This window comes from Podarcis filfolensis, assembly GCF_964270895.1.
Source record: "Podarcis filfolensis genome assembly, chromosome: 5".
In the NCBI taxonomy this organism is placed as follows: domain Eukaryota; kingdom Metazoa; phylum Chordata; class Lepidosauria; order Squamata; family Lacertidae; genus Podarcis; species Podarcis filfolensis.
In genome coordinates this window covers 55,529,112-55,553,235 of record NC_139608.1, presented here as the reverse complement: position 1 = coordinate 55,553,235, position 24,124 = coordinate 55,529,112, and the positions used below count along the sequence as shown (strand labels likewise).

General features: G+C 41.1%; 1 protein-coding gene across 1 annotated transcript in view; it reads right to left on the bottom strand.

Moving 5' to 3' along the window:
• ZRANB1 (zinc finger RANBP2-type containing 1) overlaps nt 1-23,921 on the bottom strand; it is a 40,483-nt gene extending 16,562 nt beyond the window's left edge. Inside the window, exons 1-3 of the mRNA XM_083616926.1 lie at nt 23,507-23,921; nt 14,076-14,161; nt 12,121-12,971 (exon numbers count right to left, since the gene is read on the bottom strand). Of these exons, the coding sequence (XP_083473052.1) occupies nt 12,121-12,934 (814 nt within the window). The 5' untranslated portion in view covers nt 12,935-12,971; nt 14,076-14,161; nt 23,507-23,921. The remainder of the gene's footprint in view (nt 1-12,120; nt 12,972-14,075; nt 14,162-23,506) is intronic.
• Nucleotides 23,922-24,124: the final 203 nt, after the last annotated feature.

Genomic DNA, 24,124 nt, shown 5'->3' with positions numbered 1-24,124 from the left:
TTCTAAAATGACCTTAGGGCTGTTTGGAAAATTCTCTCATTGGGCACCAGATCAAATGTGCCAGAGTTCCAGTGACAGATCTGCTAAAGACACATTACAGAAGTTAGGCAGGATGCAGCTTGAACATGGTTGGCTTCAATATGAAGCTACAGAACTTGCTGAAGTCTTCCTTGTGGCTGTATACAAACTACTACATTGTTATTTTTATCCTTCAAGAAACTCAAGGCAGCATACAAGGTGCTCCTCCCCACTTCATTTTTCTTCACAACAGCCCTGTGAGGTAGGCTAAGTCAAGAATTTGTGATTTGTCTAAGATCACCCTCTGAGCTCCATGGCTGAGTAGGGATTTGAATGTACTTCTCCTCAGTCCTGGTCTTGACACTAACCACTATAAGACATTGGCTCTCAAGGAGAAGGAGGAAACTGCTATTATATAGGACACAAGTGGGGAGAGATGTAGATCATTTGTTTTAGCAAGTCCAGTCAGTTCATATAAACTTAATAACATCACTCTGAGTAGGACACGCCTTTGTTTCAGGAAGGGTGTTACCTGAGCAATTCGCCATAAGCTAGCCAAAAATCACACAAAATAACTACTCTGTCAATGCCATAAGCTGAATACAAAACATTACAAGCCATCTGAAGGAGGGGCTATGATGGCTCAACAGGACTAAGATCCTATGCAAGGGCAAATTGCAATGACTAAGGGGTACCATTTAATAACCACTTCAAAAGTGCTAAGTGGATGCCTGCCCTGGATAACTTCATTAATGTGGGGTCTTGACTGAATATGCATGTACCAGAATAAAGCAAACAAAGGAAGTGTAATCAGGAGTGCAATGCCACCCCTGAAGAGGGGATGCATTTGGTACATTGCATTTAGGATACTTAATTTTAAACAACTGAATTCATTTTATATGCTTTCCTCATCTTCCCAAAATGGACTTCCAGGAACAAGAAAGTCCTGGTACAGAAAAAAGGGGATCTTATTGTTCTGAAGAATGAGGTATCCACCAACACCATCATGACAAACTGGAAGGGAAATAAGTTTGTGAGAGTCTTGGCAATAGACAGGATGTGCAAGTATGTACTGAACTGCCCTTCGGAGAAAATGAAATAATATCTTTAGTAGGATCCCTCTCCTTCTGGATGAAAGAGATGACAGAACGCAAAAGGAAGCTCCTGGAACTTACTATGTTTAGACCAGGCATAGGCAAACTCCGGCCTTCCTAATGTTTGGGACTACAATTCCCATCATCCCTAGCTAAAAGGACCAGTGATCAGGAATGATGGGAATTGCAGTCCCAAACATCTGGAGGGCCGAAGTTTGTCTATGCCTGGTTTAGACAATCTTATCTTGACTCAATAAGCCCCAAAGGGCAACAAAACTTGTGCTCATAGTCCCCTTTCTCCTCCACACACTGTGGCAAGCTGGGAAGTGTTTAATTAACCTTCCTTTTCAGTTAGATCCAAACCAGGAAACTATGGTTACTAGGTTTAGAACAAGCTAGGATATTAAACCAACTGCAAATAATGGTTTAAAATCCTGCCTTGCTTCAGTGATGGAAAACATAGGGACTTCGGATTAATTCCAGGGGAATTTCTGGCTTATTACAACACACCAAGAAGGAAGAAATGGGAGATGATCCAAACTAGACCACAGAAAGAAGTGGTGTTCATTCTCTGGGAAATAACTACATACCCTAGGAAATAACTATATACTCAATCTTTTTGAATCTTAGGAAGATTAACTAGGGAAATGAAACAATACTCTTTACAGTAAGAGAAGTGGCAGCATACAACGTATTTTCCATATTGAAGCCGTCTAAGCTATTCCAAGCATGTTTAGCTTTATAATCTCTGTTCCAGAGAAATTGCTTCTGAAAACTATAAAATAGGAACTAGATTATTTTTTTAAAAAATCCCCAACATCTTTGGTTTCCAGCCAGCAAAGAAAAGCTATACAGTAAAAGCACTGTGTAAAATTCAATCCTACACTTTTATGTTAACATTTCATAGCCTAAAGTAAAAGTGATCAAACTTGCAGCATTCAGATTTTTACACTGCATTGTATAAAACAGTATCTTTCTGCAGGTATTTATCAAGCTATATCCTTTACTTAGCACACAGACCTCTGCTTAAGAGAAACCAACAAATTCATGTGATAATAATAATGAGGCAAGTGCCCCTACCCTAGAATGGGGAATCTCTGGCCCATGGGCCAAATTTAACCTACTAGGCCTCCCCATTTCCCTCTCAAGGCTATTTTCCCAAAAGCAGGCACACCTGTCATCAGATGTGATGTCAGATGTGAAGCAGATGTACATGTAGCTGCAGAAAGCATGATTGAAATGTATTTCATGTTCTAAGCCTACATAATGATACTCTACTTTTGTAGAATGGGCACTCCATTTCATACCAAGAAAGCCGCAATACAGTGCTATCAGTAGGTTGCAATTGTCACAAATTATATTCAAAGTTTTTCTTTTTAATTTGTTTGCATGTCAGTTCTTAGAAACAATGATTTTGTGGCATTCTGTACCATAGCCTCCTTTACTCACCAGGCCAAAAGGGAGAATGACTCTCTGGGCACAAAACATTGGATCCAAGGTACAAAGAAATGCCAGCACAACTGGTTATTCCTCCCTCCCAGCTTAGTAAGTACCGGAGACTTTGTAGGGGCTATAAGGACCCCCCTTCTTACCCTTAAGTGCCCCTTGCTCCTCCCCATGGGCCTGTCTATCATGGGGGCCAGGACACACAGGTGCATAAGGGCTGGACTGTGCCTAAAAACCAAAAAGGAATCTGAATTTAGTATTTTTGTACACACATTTACTCAAGAACAACTAACATATTCAAGAGATTTATAACCCACCTTTTGAGAAAAGTCCTCAATGGGGCTTACAAAACCAGTTGTGCCTGCGCCTGGGAGTGGAGCAGAGCTGGGGCTTGAAAGATGGAGGCCAATGCTTAAGAGGATTACAGCAGGCCACAAGTTTATTGCTCATAGCTTTCAAATAATATTGGCACTGAATGAAAGGGAATCCCAATATTACTGAAAGCTTATGTACAGAAATGTGCTAAACATGCCCAGCCCATCAGTTAGGGAACCGGGTAACTAGCTAACAGCATAAGTCACTCCTTCTGCCACTGTCACCATTCTGCAAGTATGGCTGGTGTGTCAGCTCCCAATTAAAGTTGGCCCATGAGTCCTCACCTCCAAGGACCCTTAGGGCAGCCAGGCCAACACAGAGAGCACAGCCCCACTTCCCCCTTTGACTATGGTCTCTGCCTAACGTACAAGCACTAGAGTGAGCTCTGAGAGGACAAAATAAAATTGGTCTTTAAAAAAAAAAAAAAAAAGCCAACGGAGAGGAGGTTGATGGAGCATGAGATGGAGAGGATACCTGACTGATTCTCAGACCACGCAATGCAAGCATGGGATAGGGGAGAAGTAAGTGATTCCATCTGCACACCTCATTCCCCACTTTTGGTACCTCTACCAGCCTGGGTATTGCCGAGCAATATATAGCAGAAGCACTGGGAAGAGTGATGGGATATGAGTGCTGCCAACTGTTGGACATCCAGCCTACAGATCTATGAAAGGATATAAATACCTTTGTTTGTTGCTTAGATTGCTACTGTTTGTGGAAGCCAAATGGTGGGTCCTCCTCAGTGAGAGTGAGAAATGCCAGATGCATTTTACGCCTAAAGAGTCTCCATTTGCGAGCACCTCAAAAAGTCTGGGTGCCATTTTTTGTGCCTGGCTGACACTCAAGGATTACTGAAATGTATGTGCTTTGAATCCTTGAAGTATATGTTAAGGATAGACAATATGCTAAGGAATTTAACAATAAAGAGTACGTAGGGTGGTTTTGAAAACTGAAGTTTGGTACTAATATGTTTACTGTAAACAACAAATTAAACATGTATTAACAATTTCTGTTAAAATTTTGATATTAACAATGTGTCACTTATGTGAATTGTGTATTAGTGCATGCTTATCAAAATAATAAATAAAAAGTGTTGCCGTCCTGCCCCCAAATGACAACAAGACACCTACATCTATGAAACTAAGAAGATTATCCACAAATTATTTTACAGATCTGGGATGCCACATCCTTAAATATCAGATTATTATTTAGATCAAAAAATGTAATATTAAGATAACAATTACATCATAATATACATGATGTTATGATATACAGCCTAAGATTACCACTTGATAAAATTTCTGACACCATTAAGAGAGATGACTGGTCTGAAGGCTATGACCTGAGAAGTATTTTGGGGGGTGGGATTATAAACACTTATAAACACTTTCTGCAGGAAAGCATATTTCTCAAAAGTATCAGTAAAATGCTTTTAATGAAAGCTGCATTCCCAGACAGACAATTCTAAGAGAAAATGTGGTTTCTGGATTCTCTTAGGCAAGAATGAATGTTACACATACATACTCTGCCAAATAATCTCTTTTCACCTTTCTTCCCCATAGCAGATGAAAGGAACAGTTGTCAAACGCTTCCATTACAGATTTCACTGCTGACAACAAGCAACATAAGAGGAGACCAAAGCAGGACAAATATTGGGGATTATGATCAGAATACAGTATTTTTGTTCAAAAGAATCTGATCCAAGCCAGAATTGTATGTTACACACACAGATGTGAATAACTAGAAAAGCTGTTTAAAATGTAAAGAAGTAATGTGGAAGAAGCCACTCAACCCTTTTCCCCATCTAGGATTTCCAACTTCCAGTTTTTCTCCCCCACTGCTGCATCTCTTGTTCAAAGTAGGCCACATACGTATGTAACATGTGGTATGGAGACCTCATACCACCAAAATTGCACATTAATTGATGTCCTGACATGCCTAGACAACCTGTAACCCACATCTACCAAGTAGATCTGGTAGTTTGCTTGGAACTTGATAGTCTCCTCCTGGTTTTGTTGCTTGGCTACACAAAACGGAAGCTTATTAATTACCCATCAGGTTTCAAAAAAATGTCTGGCTGTGTTCAACTTAGCAAGCCACACATTGTGCAGGCTTAGGTTAGGATACTCAGTCTGGAAACTCACAGCCAACCACATAGCTGAAACATTAAGAATGTTGATCAGACATTTCAATCTTTTATCATGTGTTAGCAGCAGGAAATTTTTGGTTTGGCCAATCTAAAAGTTATACTAAAGAAAAGGAAATTAACCATTTGTAAATGCTGCACACAAGCAAAATTAACAAGAACAGTGGTTGAATAGCTCTGATCAATTCATCAAATAATAAGAATCCAAATGAACTTGAAACAGAGAATTTAAATCACCTTCCTCCAGAAAACACTATCACATTCTATCAGCCTCAGGCAAATATCTTGTTTATCTAGGGTACATATCAGCTCCTTTGTAGTTTGCTCAACTCTACTGTTCATGCCATCCTGGTGATGCAAGTAGATAAGGTAGGAGAGTTGAGGAAGAGGACGGATTACCTAGATTGGAATGCAAATTTCAAAAAATAATTGAGGGCCCTTTCATGCAATTATCACAATGTAAGTGGGCTTACTTAGCACATGCTAAGGGCACCTATTCTTATTTCATATCTGCAGAATAGGAACATATCCCAGGGAATCATATATGGTGTGCCACCAGTAGTGATATGAGGTGAGAATATTCTCTCCAAAAGATTATTTTTGAGAATTTAACATCACTAGCCACTAGAGCCTGAGAGTTTTGATTTGACTGCTCTGTATTGCTTTTAAAAATGTACACTTTCCCCATAAGGCCATCAAGATGAAAGAGCTCTCTAATACCCTCAAGCCTAAAAGAAAACTCTGGAGAGAATACAAAACTGATGCTTTAGATTTTTAAAATCAGAACAATAGTGATTAAAAAGGGAAAGATTATAATTCAGTATTTTCTTCCACAGCTTTTTACAGAAGCAGCCTGCAAAATTCAGTAGTCACTGGGCAGCACCCTCTCACAAGATATGGAGAGCCTTTAACAGTGAACTTTAACTGTGCCCCCCGCTGCTGTCCAGTGAGCATGGCAATCAAGGCTAAAAGGTACACAGATTATAGTATAAATCCACTACTAGATTTTCATTAAAACTGAGGCTTCTGATTGGCTGAGTCTGTTTTCTCTACCCTCTGCAGGAGGCTATTGCCTCATTGCCTAGAGTGTGTGACACAGCATGGTTTTTTCATTCCATCTATCATGATGGGCAAGATAGTGAAGCAGTAGACTTCAAAGCCAGGAACAGCCAGAAGGACTGCAGCAGCAGCCAGACCATCTGGAGACAAGGTAACAGACTGTATTTTTAAGGGTGGTGATGTGATTTTTGGCCAGCAGGAGCAGCCTACTCCATGCTCTCAACATTTGACTGGTAAAATGGCTTGGGGGGCAGACTTCTCTTCTGACTGTGTTGGGCTTGGCACAAATGCAGACGTCAAAGCAGCAGGTTGACAGGCCAAGAAACAGAGCAGCAGATGTATAAAAAATCAATATAGTCTCTACAGCTTTCTTCAAGATGCTGCCTGCCAGAAGTACATTAGGAGGGATTTTGTGTCATCTTCATCTGGCAGGAGAGCACCAATACATACATGCTGCCCACATCCACCTGAACTTCCATATTATAGCAAGGATTTCAAAATTCCTCGTGGAGGCACCATTTTTTTCTCCAGTTCTGCTGTCCTATTTGGTACTAATTTGGTGTATTTTTATCTTCTGTTGGACTCCTGGGCCAGACTGGGGGTTCTGTTGGCGTATCATCCACCCTGCTACCTTTCTGAACTGATGAAGATGGTCTCATATTTGGTTCTGGCGATTCCCAAGGATGTTTGGTGCTGAGACTATCTTGCACGGGCTTTACCCCTCAGCAACTGTGGGGTACCTTTAACAACAATTCACCCCAGAAGCTGTTTCTGGGGGCTTTTCCAGCTGATTTGGCAGGCATTCCTACTGAAGCCCTAGCTGTTCTCTGGAATAAGAAGATGACTCACTCAACTGATGCAACAAGTCTCTTCCTTTAGGTACAGCCTATGCAACTCCTTGGTACACACCTGAGCACAATGAAACAAGCTGAAAGACAGTTGGTACACAAGTGGAAGGAAATTCAAGATGAATCCAACTGAACACAAGTGAGAGCCTACTTTGTTGCAGTGATGGATGTGAACAAACTTTTTCCTCCTATAGATGCATCCTCTCAATGTTATCTAGATCTCCCAAACAGTGCAGGGCCTTTTTGAAATCTGGCCTGGGAGATGTGGCAAATCCTTAGGAACCCACTATCACATGTTTGCAGGACACTCTGAATGTAAAGTTTCTCGCATCCATCATGACTTAAACTTTACAATTAATGCTATGTCAGTAGCAGAGGTGTTCAGTGTTCCATCTGGTCCAGCCTGCTTGGGTGGATTTCAGTTACTGAAACATGAGGACATGGACAATGCTTGGCCATGACTCATGCCCAGAATAACACTTGTGTATTTGACCCTTGCCAGTCATGGCTTATTAAATCTAGAAGGAAATGTGTGGTTGGCTGGGTCTAAGCAGTTAGAAGACAGATGGCTAAAGTTTAACCCTCTCCATGACTTTCAATACCATCACTCTTGTATTCTTCTAGTTAGGCTCACCCAGCTAGGCATAAGAGGGATTTTCCATTTCTACTAAGAGGACCAATTCCATAAGTTGGTACGGCAGAAATACTGCTCAATGCCTTCACAATTGTGCTTCTTGGAGCCCCCGTGCTGTTTAACATCTACACAAAACCACTGAGAAAAGAGGTTGAGCAATCTGGGCTGAGGTGTGACCAGTATGCAACAATCAGAAGTAGGCGAGGCTGTGGATGCCCTGAATCAGAGCATTAGCATGGTAACTGATTGGATTAACAAACTGAGACTCAATCCTGATAAGGTGGAAGCACTATTGGTAGATGATTTGTCCATCCACGTCAGGGCAGCCCAACTTTTCATACCAGATGGGCCCCAAGAGTAGCTTAACATGGAACCCTTAGACACTGCCTTGTCATACGGGGGCAGGAAGGCCAAAATTTTATGCCTCCCCAGAGCCCTTGTGCTGCCTTCCCACAGCGGGCTAAGGAAGGCACTGGGCTTTGGGAAGGAGGCACAAGGCTCTGAAAGGGTACAAGAGCCCTCCCTTCTCCTTCCCAAAGCTGGAAAAGTGTAGACTAGGCTTTGGAAAGGAGATGGAAGAACTCTAGGATCCTGTTAGAGCCTTTACACCTCCTCCCCCAAACCCAGCACCTAACTTACCCAGCTTTGGAAAGATAGCATGATATGAGGATGCGGGGGGGATTCAAATGTTGCCGAGGGGTTCCAAAAAACGGTATTGAGGGGCACATGTGAAGGGCAAACAGTCTGCTCTGAAAAGGGTTCCCCACGCCTCAAAAAAACTTAGTAAATTCACAGCTTAGGGATACTTCTGGATGCAAAATTATCATAAGAGGTTCAAGAGGTCTGTGTGGCAAGTACCTTTCACCAGTTTTAGCCAATATATAAAGTATGGCTATACCTGGATGGAGATAGCTTGGCCAGAGCTGTTTACATTCAGGTTACCACACCTTCAGACTACTGCAATGAGTTGCACATGTGGCTGCCTTTTTAAAGAGTGACTCAGAAACTGCAATTTGTTTAAAATAGAGCCACAAGGCTAAGAACTAGGTACTTAACCTGCCGCACTGCCTCCCTGTCATTTTCCAGGCCTAATGTGAATTACCAGCTTTAGCCTACAAAGGCCGAAACATTGAGATCCTGTTTGGATCCAGGTAAAGTGAAGCAGGTGGCTATAAAAGAGAGGGGCTTCTCAGCTGTGGCACACCAGTATTGGTATAGTCTCCTCAGGCACCTTTTTATGGTCTTTTTGGCCCCAAGTGAGTGCCTTTTTATTTACTCAGGCCTTCTGAACCTGTGTTTTAAAATAAACTACAGGTCTACATAATCAGTGCTATTTTTCTAGAAAAAAAGGTGCTGGAACTCACCACAAACACCTTCCTTTGTCTCTGTATAATGGCAATGGTGTCCACATAAGAGGTGCCGGAACTGAATTCTGGTGAGTTCCAGCAGAAAAAAGTCCTCCTTTTGTTGTTCTCTTGGTGTTAAATAAACTTATGTTCTGGCTCTTTTAGTGTGGCTTTAAACTGAGCTGCCAACTTTTTTCTGCTTCCACTAGGAAAGATTAACCTGTTTTGTTGTTGTTCCAATTACTGTATTTTATTTTAAATATTGTAGGATGGAGTTTTTTTGTAAGCCACCTAGGGAATTTTATTAATGGGCAGCAAATTTAAAATAATATTTAATTAAGGAAAGCATTAGGGTGGCCACTTTGACCTTGGTATATCTTTTCTGCACCACAGGAACCTAGTATGTCAGAGGCTAGTAAATGCCTTAAGGTATCAGCCACACATGGGAAATATAAACATACATTTGCTATTATGATAGACCACAATCATGTCTTCCACATTAGAAAAAAAAAGACAAATATTGTGCAGAATCTATTCCTCTCATATGGTACCTTACAAAAGGCATCCCGTGGGAAGCAACTTGTCGCATACTAATTAAATAAATGCTAGAGTGACTGACATCAAATTTCTAAAAATAAATCATGGGAAACAGCATCTTGAAACCACTATAACAAAATTGTAAAAAGGCAAACTTAAAAATCAACAGAGTCTCCTTTTCAGGACATGCTGCAATGCAAGATGCAAAACTGCAAAGATAATTAATGAGCTATTTACATTTGGGCCAAAACAAGAACCATGTATTCAAAGACAAGTATAATTCATTGTTTTTAAATCTTTAAATAAGCACTATAAATAGTATGCCTTTTCTCTTACGGGCAGCACAAAAATGGAACCTTATTTTCCTGGTCAACTATTTGCCATATCTAACTGAACACTATTTGCAAGTCTAGCATTTCACTATTATATACACACATTACATGCATTTGCCACCGTGTTCTGACATGTCAGTATTACCATCCTAAGCAATAGATCAATCAGGTATTCAATATTAGACACCCATGTCTTAAGTTCTCAAACACCAGCTAAACATCTTTGTAGCATTTAATAAATCCAAGCAAGGGCATTCTTGTTGTTAAATGAAGGAGGAAATGTTCTATTCAAGACAATTTTCTTTAAAAAATAAATCCATCAGAAATCTTTGTCTTTGTGTATAGTACCATAAGGGAGAAAGATGGCAATGAACATTATTTTTACCATGGGTGTTTGAGAACTTTGGATAGCAGTATGCTGCATTGAGTTCTGTCTTGTATAAACAAGAAAAAATCCATCTTCCACAAAGGAGGGGAGACACTTCCTGGCAGCGCTTTGTATACCCCCCTTCTTCCATAAAAAGTTGGAAGGTTATTATTTTGAAAGAATACAGGGTATTTTTCAGCAGTCAGTAGTGAGGAAATTAAGTTCACAAATTCTTACTTTCTTCTACAAAAGTACAGAGTGCGTCATTCCTCCTCTGCCACCCAACTCACTCACCTGCACGGAATTCCATGCACTTGCTTTCATGAAATTCCTTGCTGATTAAGGCTACCACAGAGCCATACAAGGCAGAATTCATATTTGAAGGCAATCTGCTTCTCTCATAATTTTTGATTAAGATAGTACATATCTCAACATTCAGAGGCCCTACTGAATGCCTCCATCTAATGAAATGCAATAAGTAGCTACAGAAGTGGGGGTCTTTGGGGGCAGGTAGACACCTCCTCTGTGCAATGCCTTCTCCACAGAGGCTCACTTGGCATCTAATCTTGGGGGGTTGTTTCATTACTAGGCAAAAATATTTGGGGGGGGGTCTTAGTTTTAAACTGAATTTATTCTTTTCAATCAGAATAGATTTTGTTGTTGTTGTCTTTGCACTGTTTTTGCTTCTGAATTTTAATTTTTTTTTGTTAGGAGCTACCCTGAAAACTCTGCTATAGATACTGAAAAAAACTATAATAAATATTAGATCAGACAGGCATAGCTGAATTTTATACATATTTACACATTTTCTGCCCTAACCCTTTTGCGTGAACTGTCTATTTAACTTGTCTTACCTACTTCAATCCCTCATCAAACTCCACTTTTTCATGAATGCTTTGATACAACCTCCCCCAAACTGATGTCTGATCTACAACTCCCATCAGCCCCTGATGTGTCCCAAAACCTCTAAAGGGTACCAGGTCAGGGAAGGCTGTTCCACTAGAACTAAGCCTGTAACCAAGCCTAAGTATAACTGAAACAATCTCATATTCTTTTACCCCAGTCACCACTTCCCTCATGTTCATCTGTTTCCCTTGTATTAGGTTTTATATATTGTAAGCTCATTGGGACAGGAACATGTCCTCTTCGATTCTAGTGCACCATGAAACTAATTGCACTGTATTACTATCATCATTATTATTAAATATACAGCACAGTTTCACCCTTATACTTTGAAAATACTTTCAAGATTTCCAAAATATCTGCTTGTAGGGGGAAATCCACATAGCAGAACACTAGACATATCCCGGTAGCATTATAGATTTGATACACTAGAGATAATTAATCAAAGTGTAATTTATAATATGCCAAAATGACAATATTTGTTACTACAATCAGTATTTCCAAGGTCAGAACTACATTCTGTGTTATTTTTAACTGATTGCCTCACACTTGTGTAAGATCTATACTGTTTACAAACACCCGTGAACTGCAGCTGCTGATTCTAAGGCACAGCTTGTCACTGTAAATAGGGTAAAAAAAAATTAACACACGGCTAAGTAATTTTATGCATTACTGTTCATATATAAGAACTGTTCTTAAAGGCATTTAGAATCTTTATTTTTAAAACTGAAGTGCAACTCTGATTTTACGCTTGTGTCAATGGTATTTATTTGGCTAGGATTTAAGTAGGATTTCCCTATGTTTCAACACCTTACAAAAATAAGTTCATATAATGTGTTGTTAAAATATGGAAATTCAACATCTGTATAGTGATTTTAAGTGTTTAAAGTGCTTCATATGCATGCTTGTTATAAACATTGTGTGAAGCTTGCCAAAATAATTGTGTTTTACATTTTAACCAATATACACCACTCATCTTCCCTTGTAAATGAAATATGACTGACACAGAACTTACCAACACAAGCATTAAGAAACAGCCAGTCAGTCTTCTTCATTCTGTTTTTTATTTGCTTTAGTTTTTTGAAGTCAACTTCAAGTTCTTCTTTGCTGCCAACGGCTCCAGCCAGCTCAATTCTCTGAAAGTCCATTTTCATTTCAGATTCCCGTTTGGTTGTAGGAGGTGATCTTCTTTGGCTATTACCACTACTACAGCTGCCCCTCCATCGAGTTCTGTCTTGCTCATTTATTATTGAGGAAGCTTCGTCTGTTTCTGCCAATTCTATTGCTTCAATGTTGTTGGGTCTTGGATGATCACACACAACACACTTTCTGGCTTTAGCCCAGTTTTCATACGTACAGACAGAACAGGTCCAGTGCTGTGTCCTCATGTTTAGTTTATTTCTATCATTGTACTCCTCACAAGGATCCACAGAGAAAGGAGCTGGTCTTGAACCAGACCCTGAAGACTGAGGGGATTCTGTGGGACTCCTGGTCCTACGCTGAGACAAGCACTGTGTGCATCGTATTGCACGAGGCCAGTTCAAGTATGTGCACATGTGGCATGACCACTTATTTGCACTTTCCATACTGTAGGATGATTTAACTCTTGGTCTTGCACTGGAATCTGGACATATCAAAGGGCTGCTGCCTCCTTCAATACTTGCAGGATCCCAATCTCTACCGACATCACTTGAACCACTTTTGAAAGGATCTTCTGTTATAATAGTTCCACTAGGTCTTTGAGCGCGGCACATGGTACACTTGATCGCAGATGGCCAGTTTTCGTATGTACAATACTCACAAGCCCATTTTATTCCACGTTCTGTCATCCTGCACTCCTTGAAGTAAATGATTTCAGGCAGAAAGCTTTGGAAAAAAGAATAAGAATAAATCTATTAGAAAACATAAATTATGTACTATCCACAGTTATGAAAAAATATATACCAAATATATACCAAAAGAGCAACTAAACACAGTTCATGCACAATGCTTGATCATGGATTAGGATTACATGAAGAAGTCAGGAAAAGGCTCATCTTTACTCATCCCCTTTTTCCCTCCTTCACATGCAGAGAGAAAAGATTTATGTTTCTTTAAAAGTAAAAGCCTTCAGTTTTCTGTTACAGTTGAACTCAGGAAACTGTGGTTAGTTCAAACAAATCAGGATCAAATTGAAGCTTCAAATTCTGGTTTGTTCAGAATAAACCAGAATAAATAAACCACAGAAAGTGAGAGCCAGAGGTTCATTTGCATAACCATGCTTAGCATTGTGCCTGAACAGTACTTTCATATCACACTTGACTGAGTATTGCTTTACTCAATAGTGTAAATAAAATATTATAACAACTGCTAATCGGTCATTAGCTGCCTTACTTATTTTATACCTCATACAGTACAGAATTGATAAACACAAATGGATCAGTGAGAGATCATTAAGCATCCTCAGGAATGACCTGGAAGATACACTGAGAGCTAATTTCTGCTAATGTATTGTACTTAAAGTTCAATATATGTGCCCAGCACCTGATATCAGGAATACAGTATAACTAAATGTACTGACTAAAATCTCTATCATTTTATTTAACAGAAAAAATATGAATAAAATACTCTTTAGGCTGCTCCTAAATCCTACATTAAGAAGCTGAAGATAGAATACATCAGTTTACTAACTACTCAGATTTGTTACTTTAGAAATCAGAATATCCCTAAACCTCCCCCCCTTTTTTTAAGTTCAACACTCATTCAAGAGGCAACAGCATTGTAAGAGAATTATGTTACATCAACGTTGTAACATTCAGTCACTTTTAAACCAGTTAATCCCAGTTTTGCTGTTTTACAAGGGTCCTCCAGATTTTGGAATCACTAACTCATCACACAATACAAAGGACTCAGATAGGAGTTGAAAGATAATGTCTGACCCTTCTTTTTTCAGATGACCATATGGTTTTAAACAAAAATTGTTCTATTTACTTTTTCTATACTGAAGAGTCTATTTCGTCTCCATACTGCCTTTTCAGTGGCAAGGATGATGGACAGCACTAAGTACACAGCTTTTCCTGTGAACAATACAAATTATTGTTAAAATCTTACAACAACATACAGGAAATAGTACTTACTAGATCAGTCACATTTGTCATGCCTAGAGTAAATTTTTGAGTAACTTTAAATGAAACTGCAGCAGAACTATCTATGGATCTGCTGCTTTATCATTCAAACACAAGTCCAATAAACTGCAGCTTCATAGAGAGAACTGGCTCAGCTGTAACCTACTTATGACTACATCAATTTCAAAACACTTGAAGCATTTCCTCAAACATTAGCAATGCTTCAAAACAGAATAAACTTCATATATGAAAGCTGCTTCCTTGTAGGCAGTTATTCAAAACCTATATGTCAATATGTATGATTATACCTCATAAAGTATATATATGCAATAGCAAACCAAGCATGGGACATGTGACTCAGCCAAACAAACCCACACATGATCAATTCCAATAAAGGATCCATTCCATTTCCTATATTCAAGTGACTTTTCTTTCCAGTAGAAAGGCCCTGGAATTATTAATGAACCAAGATCCAAAGAACCAAGCAGGATCTATGTAGTTACTTCAGGTCCACCCAAGCAACAACCACTTGTAACTTTTTCATTTTTTGAAAAGCAGATCCCTGTTTCGTATCACAAGCTACATTTGAAAGTCCTCTCACTTTCAAGAGTGGCTTACTATGGTTCTTCACTTTCAGATAACCTCAAGTCACAAACCTGTTCCGTTACCCAGTAATTTGGATACATATCTACGCTCTCATGCATGTTTCTTTCAGGAAACAACCAACTTCGGCTTCCACCATTAATTAGCTAATCAGAACTGTGCAGCAGAGAGGCAAAAGATCATGTTGTAGGCTACTGGATTTGAACTGCTCCTAGCAATTGATCACAGCAAAAAACACCTCCCATCTAAGCCTGACAGTGCCCACTACAGAATGGGTACCAATAAAATCCCATTTCCTCATTTTTTGGGGGGGGAAAACCAAAATTAATTACACTTACATATATGCAGTATTCTAGTTTGTTTCCTCCCAGTGTAGCAAAGGGAGGAGTTGGACAGGTGAAATTTGAGCAGCATACACCAGCATTCCCAATAACCCCCCGTTTGCTCAATTGTGCTGAGCTATTATAAACCATTTAATCTTTATATGGTATTGGAGAGCAGATTTTTACAAGGAATCACTACAGCAGCTCCTTGTACACTTGCTTTGGCCCAGTTCAGATTTTCTGGTACTCCCTGCCGAGAGTCAACTATTATTTGTTTGTGCAGACCTTTGATTTTAAAACAAATAAATGATTTGACACTTAATCTGTAATCAAGAACCAGCCTCAGGAACATACACTGTGCCCCATTCCCAGGTACAGAATTTTTATTCTTTTTATCAATATGATTGCTGGTTTGGCGTTACATCTGCACTTTGGCCAATGAAAACCGGGTTTGCCATCTCAAGCCAGAACCTATATACCAATTTCAAACTCTGTTTCTGGATTATGCTCCCAATTTGCAAAACCATTGTTTCCAGGCTCATCTGCTCCAGCCTCAAGAGAATAAATACAACAATGAATGGAATATTTTCAGATGCTGGCTCTTGAAATGATAACCAAAATAACACAATTTTAACTGCTAGCTTAGTACTTAAAGCATGAGTTTCAGGTGCTATTTTGGACCAAACATGTATTTTATTTATTGAATTTATATTCTATCCTTCCTCCCAAAGGAGCTCTTGTCATGTATCACAAAGAATTGCTTGTACTGCTACTTCAGCATAAAGCAGAGGTGTTAATTATAGAATTTAAATTATGATTTGTTTTATTTTACACTCATATGAGAAAGACCCTATCGCTCCACCTTCCAGAAATGTTCACGCAGTTCTTCTTTTCCAGTAGATATCAGAAACTGGCAGACATTGTTGGAAACCTAGCATGTCATGTTGTGACTAGCTGCAAGTGTCGATTTGTATTGATTTGTTTTACTAACTGAAGGAGTAGTGTAGAGGAGGAAGAATTTGCTTTGTAGTATTCACAGTAGGAAAGCCTTTCATACAGACTTAACAGGGCTGCCTTCAGATGTCTTCTAAGGTTATATAGTTGCTCATCTTCTTGACATCTGATGGGAGGGTGTTCCACAGGGTGGGCACAACTACCAAGAAAGTCCTCTGCCTGGTTCCCTGTAACTTCACTTCTCGCAGTGAGGGAACCATCAGAAGGCCCTCAGAGCTGGACCTCGGTGTCTGGGCTGAATGATGGGAGTGGAGACACTTTTTCAGGTATACTAGATGCACAAGGCAAAAGCTTTATACTTTATGTACAAAAACTGGGTTTAATTTCTTTTTTAAATGACAGCCCTAAGCCCCCTGCCCCACACAGAGATTAAAAGGTGATGGATTGTTTAATTAGCCAAAGACCTGGGAGAAGAGGAATGTTTTTGCCTATCACCTAAAGATATGTAATGAAGATGCCAGGCAAGCCTCCCTGGGGAAATCATTCCACAATGGAGGAGCCACCATAAAAAAGGCCTGCTTTTGTGTTGCCACCCTCTGGGCCTCTTGTGGAGGAGGTACATGGAGAAATCTCCTCCAGAGTGATGAAGGACTCTCTAGAACAGATTTAGGGTACTATAGAGGTTGCAAGGGGGGAGATAAATTCTTGAAAATTGCTTCCCTTCCTGTTCCACCTACAGGAAGCCTTACCTGTGAGTAGAACTAAAAAAAATTAAAATGTATGCTTAACACTAACGCATTTTTCATGTTAAGTCAACAAGCTCTCTTTGAAATTAGCCAGAGGCATACCTAGGAGTTGGTGAAACTGGCCTTCACCTGAGACACAGGCCCAGGGGGAACACAAAAATCATCCATCAGACTATGGATTGCATGACAAATATGTGTGTGGTGAAATGACACCACTGTCCTGCCGAGATCAAGTGCAGGAGAAGCTTCTCATCCTTCTTGAACCATGAAGGCGATTGGGGGGGGGGGACCGATACAGCTTCTTGCCAAGGGCACAGGGGGCTTTACATATGCCCCTGAAATTAGCTGACGCAAACCAAATAGGAAAAAATATTTTCAAGAATGCCTACATAAATCACCCTTCTGAAGTTCTTCCAAAGTTCTCAAATATGGTAGCAAGATATGACAAAAAGGGTTGGGGGGGCACAATGACAGATGATTAACAAGTCTGTTTTAAAATTGCACGTGGTAACATACATTAGAGTCCCTGCCTTTGTAGTACTAGCAAAATACATTAAGTACTGGGAGAAAGGGTACATGCTTGTACAGCTCCACGCATCCTCTTGAAATATATGTAGGGAGGAATTATATTTAACTGTAGTACTGCCTACATTTCTAAAAAGAGACAAAGACTTAGCATGAACTTGTAGTCATGTGTGTGTTTCCAGTCAGCTGACACCACAAAATAATAATCATGTGCTATTCTAATTACTGTATTGTTACATTATTTCACAATCAGGTCATTTTGTTTCTCTTAACAGTTTAACAGCAATCAAGTGATACTTTTTAAAGTACAAGTCCTCAGATCCTTTAGTTGTCTGTAGATAGCAGGTGTCCATTTATCACCATCTCCTGGCAACTAAGGTTAGGCTATTTACACATTTATAACCCTTGTATGTCGATCAATTACTTGAACACTCATTTATTATAATACTATCCCTAGAATTTGGAGAAAACAAAGAGTCTAGCAATTTGGCACAATCAGCAGTAGTTCAATATATTTCTATTCTTATACTATCCTCAAATGGAAGATAATGATGCAGCATAAACCAAGATGGCTTGGCAGAGTCCTCTACACATTTGGCTAGTGCTGAAAATAAGCCATATAGAAATGTATCAAAATCTGTGCCAAATAAATTGGAAGTGCTACATAGAATGACCAACCAAAAAGGACAGAAAGAAATTTAAGAGGAGATAGTAGATTAAAGTATTTGTGCAGAAAAGTAGTAGTTTTTTTCTTTAAAGTCATCTAAAAACACAGTACAGTGGTACCTCTGGATACGCACACCTCCGGTTGCGTATCTTTCAGGATGCAAATGTGGCAAACCACCCCGCGCACATTCACAGAAGCGCTCTACCGCCCCGTGTGAATGTGCAGAAGCGGTCCCTCCGGTTGCAGAAACCTCGGGATCTGACCAGAGCTCCGGAACGGATCCCATCCACAACCAGAGGTACCACTGTAATGCTATTTGACACTATTAATCCAATTAGGGTAAAATACCCAGCTTTTCCATAATTTCAGTACAAATTTGATACTGAAGGACCCTGATCAAGCCATATTATGAACTCTATATGGGATTTACATAAGTGACACCACCAGAGTATGGCTTCTAAACCCCTTTATCAGCAATTACAGAAACTTAAGTGAAACTTCAGGCAGACCATATAATGCAAAAGAAGCTGAAGTTGGAAAAAAGCCAAGTTGTGCATACAGAAGCCCTTACATCTATTCAAGAAATTCTTCAGATCATAGATCTTTTAAAGTTAGTATCGTTTGCTCAATATCACACCATAACAAAGTGCTATATCAAATTAATCTATACTCAGTAGTAGGGAACTAGATCCAGCCAGTGAGCCAGATTTCCACATACCCTGGTGGGACAGGCTGCCCACCTGTCAACCCCTTGGTGTTACAACAACATCAGGTGACCCATTTTTGCCCCTGGAGATTTGAAAGCAAAGTGTATGGGCAAAAAAGCATGTGCAGTGCTTGTGGATATTTGGGGAGCACTGCACAAGGGGTTTTGCAGGCAACGCAGATCAGCAGTGCCTGCAGAGTTCCTTTCAGCCAAGCCCATTTCATCCAAGCCTTTACCAGTCCCACACTGGATGTAACATATGATGCAAGGTGTAGGGCAGGTGGGAGTGACTTTGCTGAAATGGACAGGCAGGCCAAACGTGGAGGGTACAGTAACTGACGGGCATAAATTAGGCCGACAGGCCAGAGGTTCTTCACCTTTGCTAGTTCAAAATTATCTACTTCTACCAATTACATTACTAGTTGACATAACAGGGGTGTGGGGGGTGTTAGGGGAGGGGTAGCACTTCTGGTGGGGGACACATCATGCTCCTTCTGGGGTAGTTTGTTCACCTTTAGTCCCCACCCTGCAATTCTCATGTTGTGTAAGCTTTCCACGCTGTAACCTTTCTAAGATTTCTAACCTGCAGCTTATTCTAACATTAGTTGCTTCCTTTGCTAATATAAAAACAACTGTTTATTTTTGCTTCTATGCCTTCTAAGGGAACTGCAACACCACACTGACAAACGTGTTGTATAAGTAGTTTTACTATTATTTTTCAAACGGTGACTTCGCCATTACTGCCTTGCCCCGGAAGCACTTTAAGTAACCTGAAACAATAGTATAAGGCTCAGCCTTAACCAAATTGTGGGGGGGGGGGGATCCTCCCTTCTTAAAGGAACTGATTAGCAAGGGTAAGATGGGTTTAACATCTATTTTTCCTTTTAAAAAGTCTTTTTCAACATCCTAAGAAAAATGTTTTGTATAATTCGAAAGGTTACATACTGCAACACTGGATGGGCCTGTTAAACCACATTATTTCTATGCCTAATTTTCATTCTGCTGAACCAACAGAATAACTTTTTTATCCGTTCTTGGAGCATCAACCATTTGAATTTACTCATTGTTAAAACTTCATTTACAGTTTATGTCAACATCAACAAAAATTAACTTTATTTCCTAATAATGTATGTACTGAACTGTTTTAAAGAAACCTTTAGCTCATTAGAAACTATAGGCTATGAAATTTTTCAGTACCAGTGATTACAATATGCTTACAAAAACAGACCAAAAGCTCAATCATGTCACAACATGTTAAAGTAAAATGTTGTAAATCCTAGAAAGAGTTCTGAATAGGCACATCTAAATGGGAAACCTTTTCACTCCTGTGGGCCTAATCTTTATCTCCCTGATCCTGGTGGGCCAAATTTGACAAATGGGCAGAGCCACCCACCTGTTAATTATTTGATGTAATTAGGGTTTGTTTCCAGGCACAATTCAAAGTGCTGGTTTTGACCTATAAAGCCCTATATGGCTTAGGTCCAGGCTATCTCAAAGACCGTATTCTCTCTTAAGAACCTGCCCAAGCTGCGAGATCATCAGGGGAGGGCATCATCTCAGTCCCACCACCCTCACAGGTACACTTGGTGGGAATGCAGGAGAGGGAGCCACTCTGGTGGCTGATGTCAGAGTTTGGAACTCATTTCCTAGAAAAGTTAGACTGACTCCCTCCTTATTGTCCTTTCACAGGCAGGTGAAGACGTTTTTATTCCCACAGGCCTTTTAAGAACTGGATGTCTTTAAGGAAAGGGCTGGTGCTGTGATGTTGTTGTTGTTATTATCTATATTTTTAATGTATCTTTTACTACGTTGTTGAAATTCTGCTAATGTTTAATTACTTTAATTCTTCTTTTTTACCTTTTAATTTGTTTCTATTTTATGTGTGCTTTTGTATTTTTATCTGTAGGCCGCCTTGACGGTCTGGGGAAAAGGAAGAAGGAGAAGGAGAAGATCTGCAGAACATCAGTACTTCAAAGCACCATTCAGGACTTGAAAATATCCCTGTGTGGTAGGTACTGTGAAGAGCCCCCAAGTCTGCCTTTCTACAGGGATTGGCAGAATTTGGTGTGCAATCAATCCAGCAGGACTGGAACTCCCAGAATCCCTGATGATTGTCCATGCTACCTAGGGCTGATGGGAGTTGGACTCCCAACAACATCTAGAGGGTCATAGGTTTTCTCATCCCTAAACTAAAAATACACAGGTTGGCTAAAGTTTAAGCCACCTGGTAGGTGTATACCACAGGCTTAATAAGGCTGCAATCCTAATTACATTTATCCAGGAGTACACCCCACTGAATTCAATGGGGCTTGCTTCTGATTATACATGGCTTGGAGTATTGGTTATTTCTGCTGTTTATCATTCTTTTTAGTTAAAATAAAATACAAATTAAAGCAAAATTTTATGTGGTAAATAATATTTGAACAATAATGGGGTACTTTCTTTACAATCAAATCATAAATGCTAACTTTCTACACAGGAAAGTTAGATTATAATACATTTAAAGAACCTCAGCTTTCTAGTTCTGATATGCATAAACTGAAAGTGGCTTTTGTAACTCAACTACTAATTCCTAGATGGCTTCAGTGGACTTCAGAACCATCTCTTAGAAATTCACAAGTCAGCAAACACACAAAAGTCAGCTATTCCTCAAGAATTAGTGGAAATAGCAGAAATAGAATCTGAAATGTTTTAAATCTACAGAAAACTGAGCTGGGAATGAAAACATCCTGTTATTCCGTGGAAAGTAACTTGTCTTCAGTGGCATCCTGAATAACTGCCAGAAAACTTTGGATAGCTAGATAAATTTATGCCCTTGAAATCATAGCCAGCATATATGTAGCAGGAAGCATTACCAATTACAGTGCCACATCCCATGAGTTCTAGCAAAGGCATTCCTTGCTCATAAAAAAACAACGCAATTACAGAGCAACTTCACAGCCCTTGTTAAGAACAGCATCCAGACTATGTTTAGGGAACCCTGCTGTCACACACAGCCCTCAATGCTACTGCCTAAGACTATAAGGGGTTGCCCTATGCAATGCATCAACTGGAAATGGTATGTTCAGAATCTTTTTAGAATATCTACGGGTGAAAGTACTATCTCAAATCAGGAGAGGGGAGATCTGAGAAGACAGCAGAAGAATCTGTACAGCTTTGAAGACTATTTTTTTTTTTACAAAGCAACAGTACACGGGAACTTGCTCTCAAATACAGAGAGGGTTATCTGCGGTACTCCAAAAAGCACTGTATGACCTCCAAAAATGCCTTGTTTGGCCATTAAGACAGCTGCTGCAATGTAGGAAGATTTTGTTCTAATTATCATTGTCCAGTACAATTTCTTACTATGACTGATGCAGTTCACAAAAGTGTGAGCAAGCGAAAGATGCAGTCTCCTTGTGATAGTTGCTATGGGGGGGGGCTGCTCAGCTAGAGTACTACTGCACAAAATCAAATCAATTTCACTTTAACAAGGATAAAGAATTTAACATCTGCACTGAAAAAATTCAGTATTTATGGCATGCCACTTTTGCAACAGAGACAGTAAGACACAGGTTACAGTCTATGAATAATGAGGAAGAGGAGGGGTAGAAAACAGGAGAGGTATGACCTCACTATAGTAAGATGTAGGTACTGCAGCACTAAATGTGGATAAGCAGGAACACAGAAATGTCTCTGCTGCATATGCCAAATTATGGTTTTCTTAGAGCTTTGAAACAACAGCGTTGGATACACTGCACTAGGTGTTCAAAACCCAACATTTACTGCATCACATTCCCGTTTCCCAAAACAGAAGTGATGCTCTCCATGCAGACCACGGGGGGCCTGTCGGATAAGCCACCCACATTAAGCAAAAACAAGAGTTGCAATATTTAGCAGTTCCCCCCCAAAAAAGGCTTCTGGGCACCGAGCAATTTAGTACACATTATGCACACGTTAATACTTGCAGCGGCATGAAAGCCAACTCCGAATAAACTGCCATAGGTGGCAGAACCTTATAGTAAACAACCCAGTGGCGACAGCAGCATCTCTCCCGGGCAGGTGCCTGGATGCTCCAAAACCTACCCACCCTTTTTTATTTTCTTGCGGCGGGGAAGGAAGGGATCCCTACATAGAGCAACAGACAAGCACTCCGTTGAGGTAACACAAGAGGGATCTCCCCCCCACACACACTAAACACAGTGGTCAAAGTTTTAGCCCATTTCTCCCCTGTTCTCCCAGCCCGAGCAAAAGGTTGGGGAGGCTCATAAACGAGGGGGGCGGTGAGCAAGGCAACATCGTTAAGTGGTGGTGTTTTTTGGGAGGGGGCGAGCAAACAGGGGGAGCTTCAAAGCCTCGTCAGGAGCGAGCGAAAGGCCTTAGGAATCCTTTGCCAACACTAGAGGGGGTGGCCCGGCCAACAAAGTGATATTGAAGCGGCGCGCGGTGTGTGGGGCTGGCGGGGGGGGAACGGGGGGGAGGTCGCGTAAGCCCCGAGGTACTTCCAGAGGTTTGGGGGGGGGAGGGGGAAGAGGAAGGGCTGTGAAGCTGAGGGACGGAGTTCGCCTCCCTTCTCCGAAGTGCAACTATAAACGCCGACCCCCCCCCAAGTGAGAAACTGTCCCCTCGCCCTCATATACACCGGGGAAAAGAGGCGGCTCAGGGTGATGTAATTCCTCACATTAAGTACAAAAGTCCCCCCCCCAAAAAAACACATTAAGAAATGCTGTTTTTTCCCCTCTCTGCCCCCACCCCGCCTCGTCGCTTCCCTCTCCCCACCCCCCGTCTCCATACCTTCGCTGGGCAGCCTCCTGATCCCGCGACTGTCTCTCCTCAGCGGCTGCCGCCCATGCCCCTCACCCGCATCCCAGCCAGCCAGCCGCCCCTGCTCCGCACCGCTGGTTGCGGCCTCTCGCTCCCGTCTCCCCCCTCCCCCCCCTCGCCCGCTCAGGACATGGTTCCTTCCTGGGCTGGGTGGCTAAAAGGACGTCGCTGGTTGGGAGGACGCTACCACCCCGGCGGGGCTGAGGGGGAGGGAAGCCCAGGCAACGAGATCCCGCCACCCTCGAATCTACCCTGGGCTCGCCTAATGGCGGCGGCTGGAGTGGCCCAAAACAAAATAAACCCCCATACGGCAAAGAGACTGGAAGCTCGCACGTCAGCCCGCCCGGCCTGGGGCCCTGCCGCGTCCCCATTGGCCGGAAAGGCGCCGACAGCCGGCCAATGGGACGGCGCCTCTTTGGAGACGAGCGGGTGATGTCATCCCAGTCTTTGGGGCGCCTCATTGTGAGGATGCTGAGGGGGGGGAGGGGGAGGGAGTATCTCCTTTCCTATCCGGGAATAAAATAGGAGGTGGGGGTGGAAAGGAGAAACCCGCCCCTTGTGTGCACGCGCGGAAAATCCGAGAGGCCC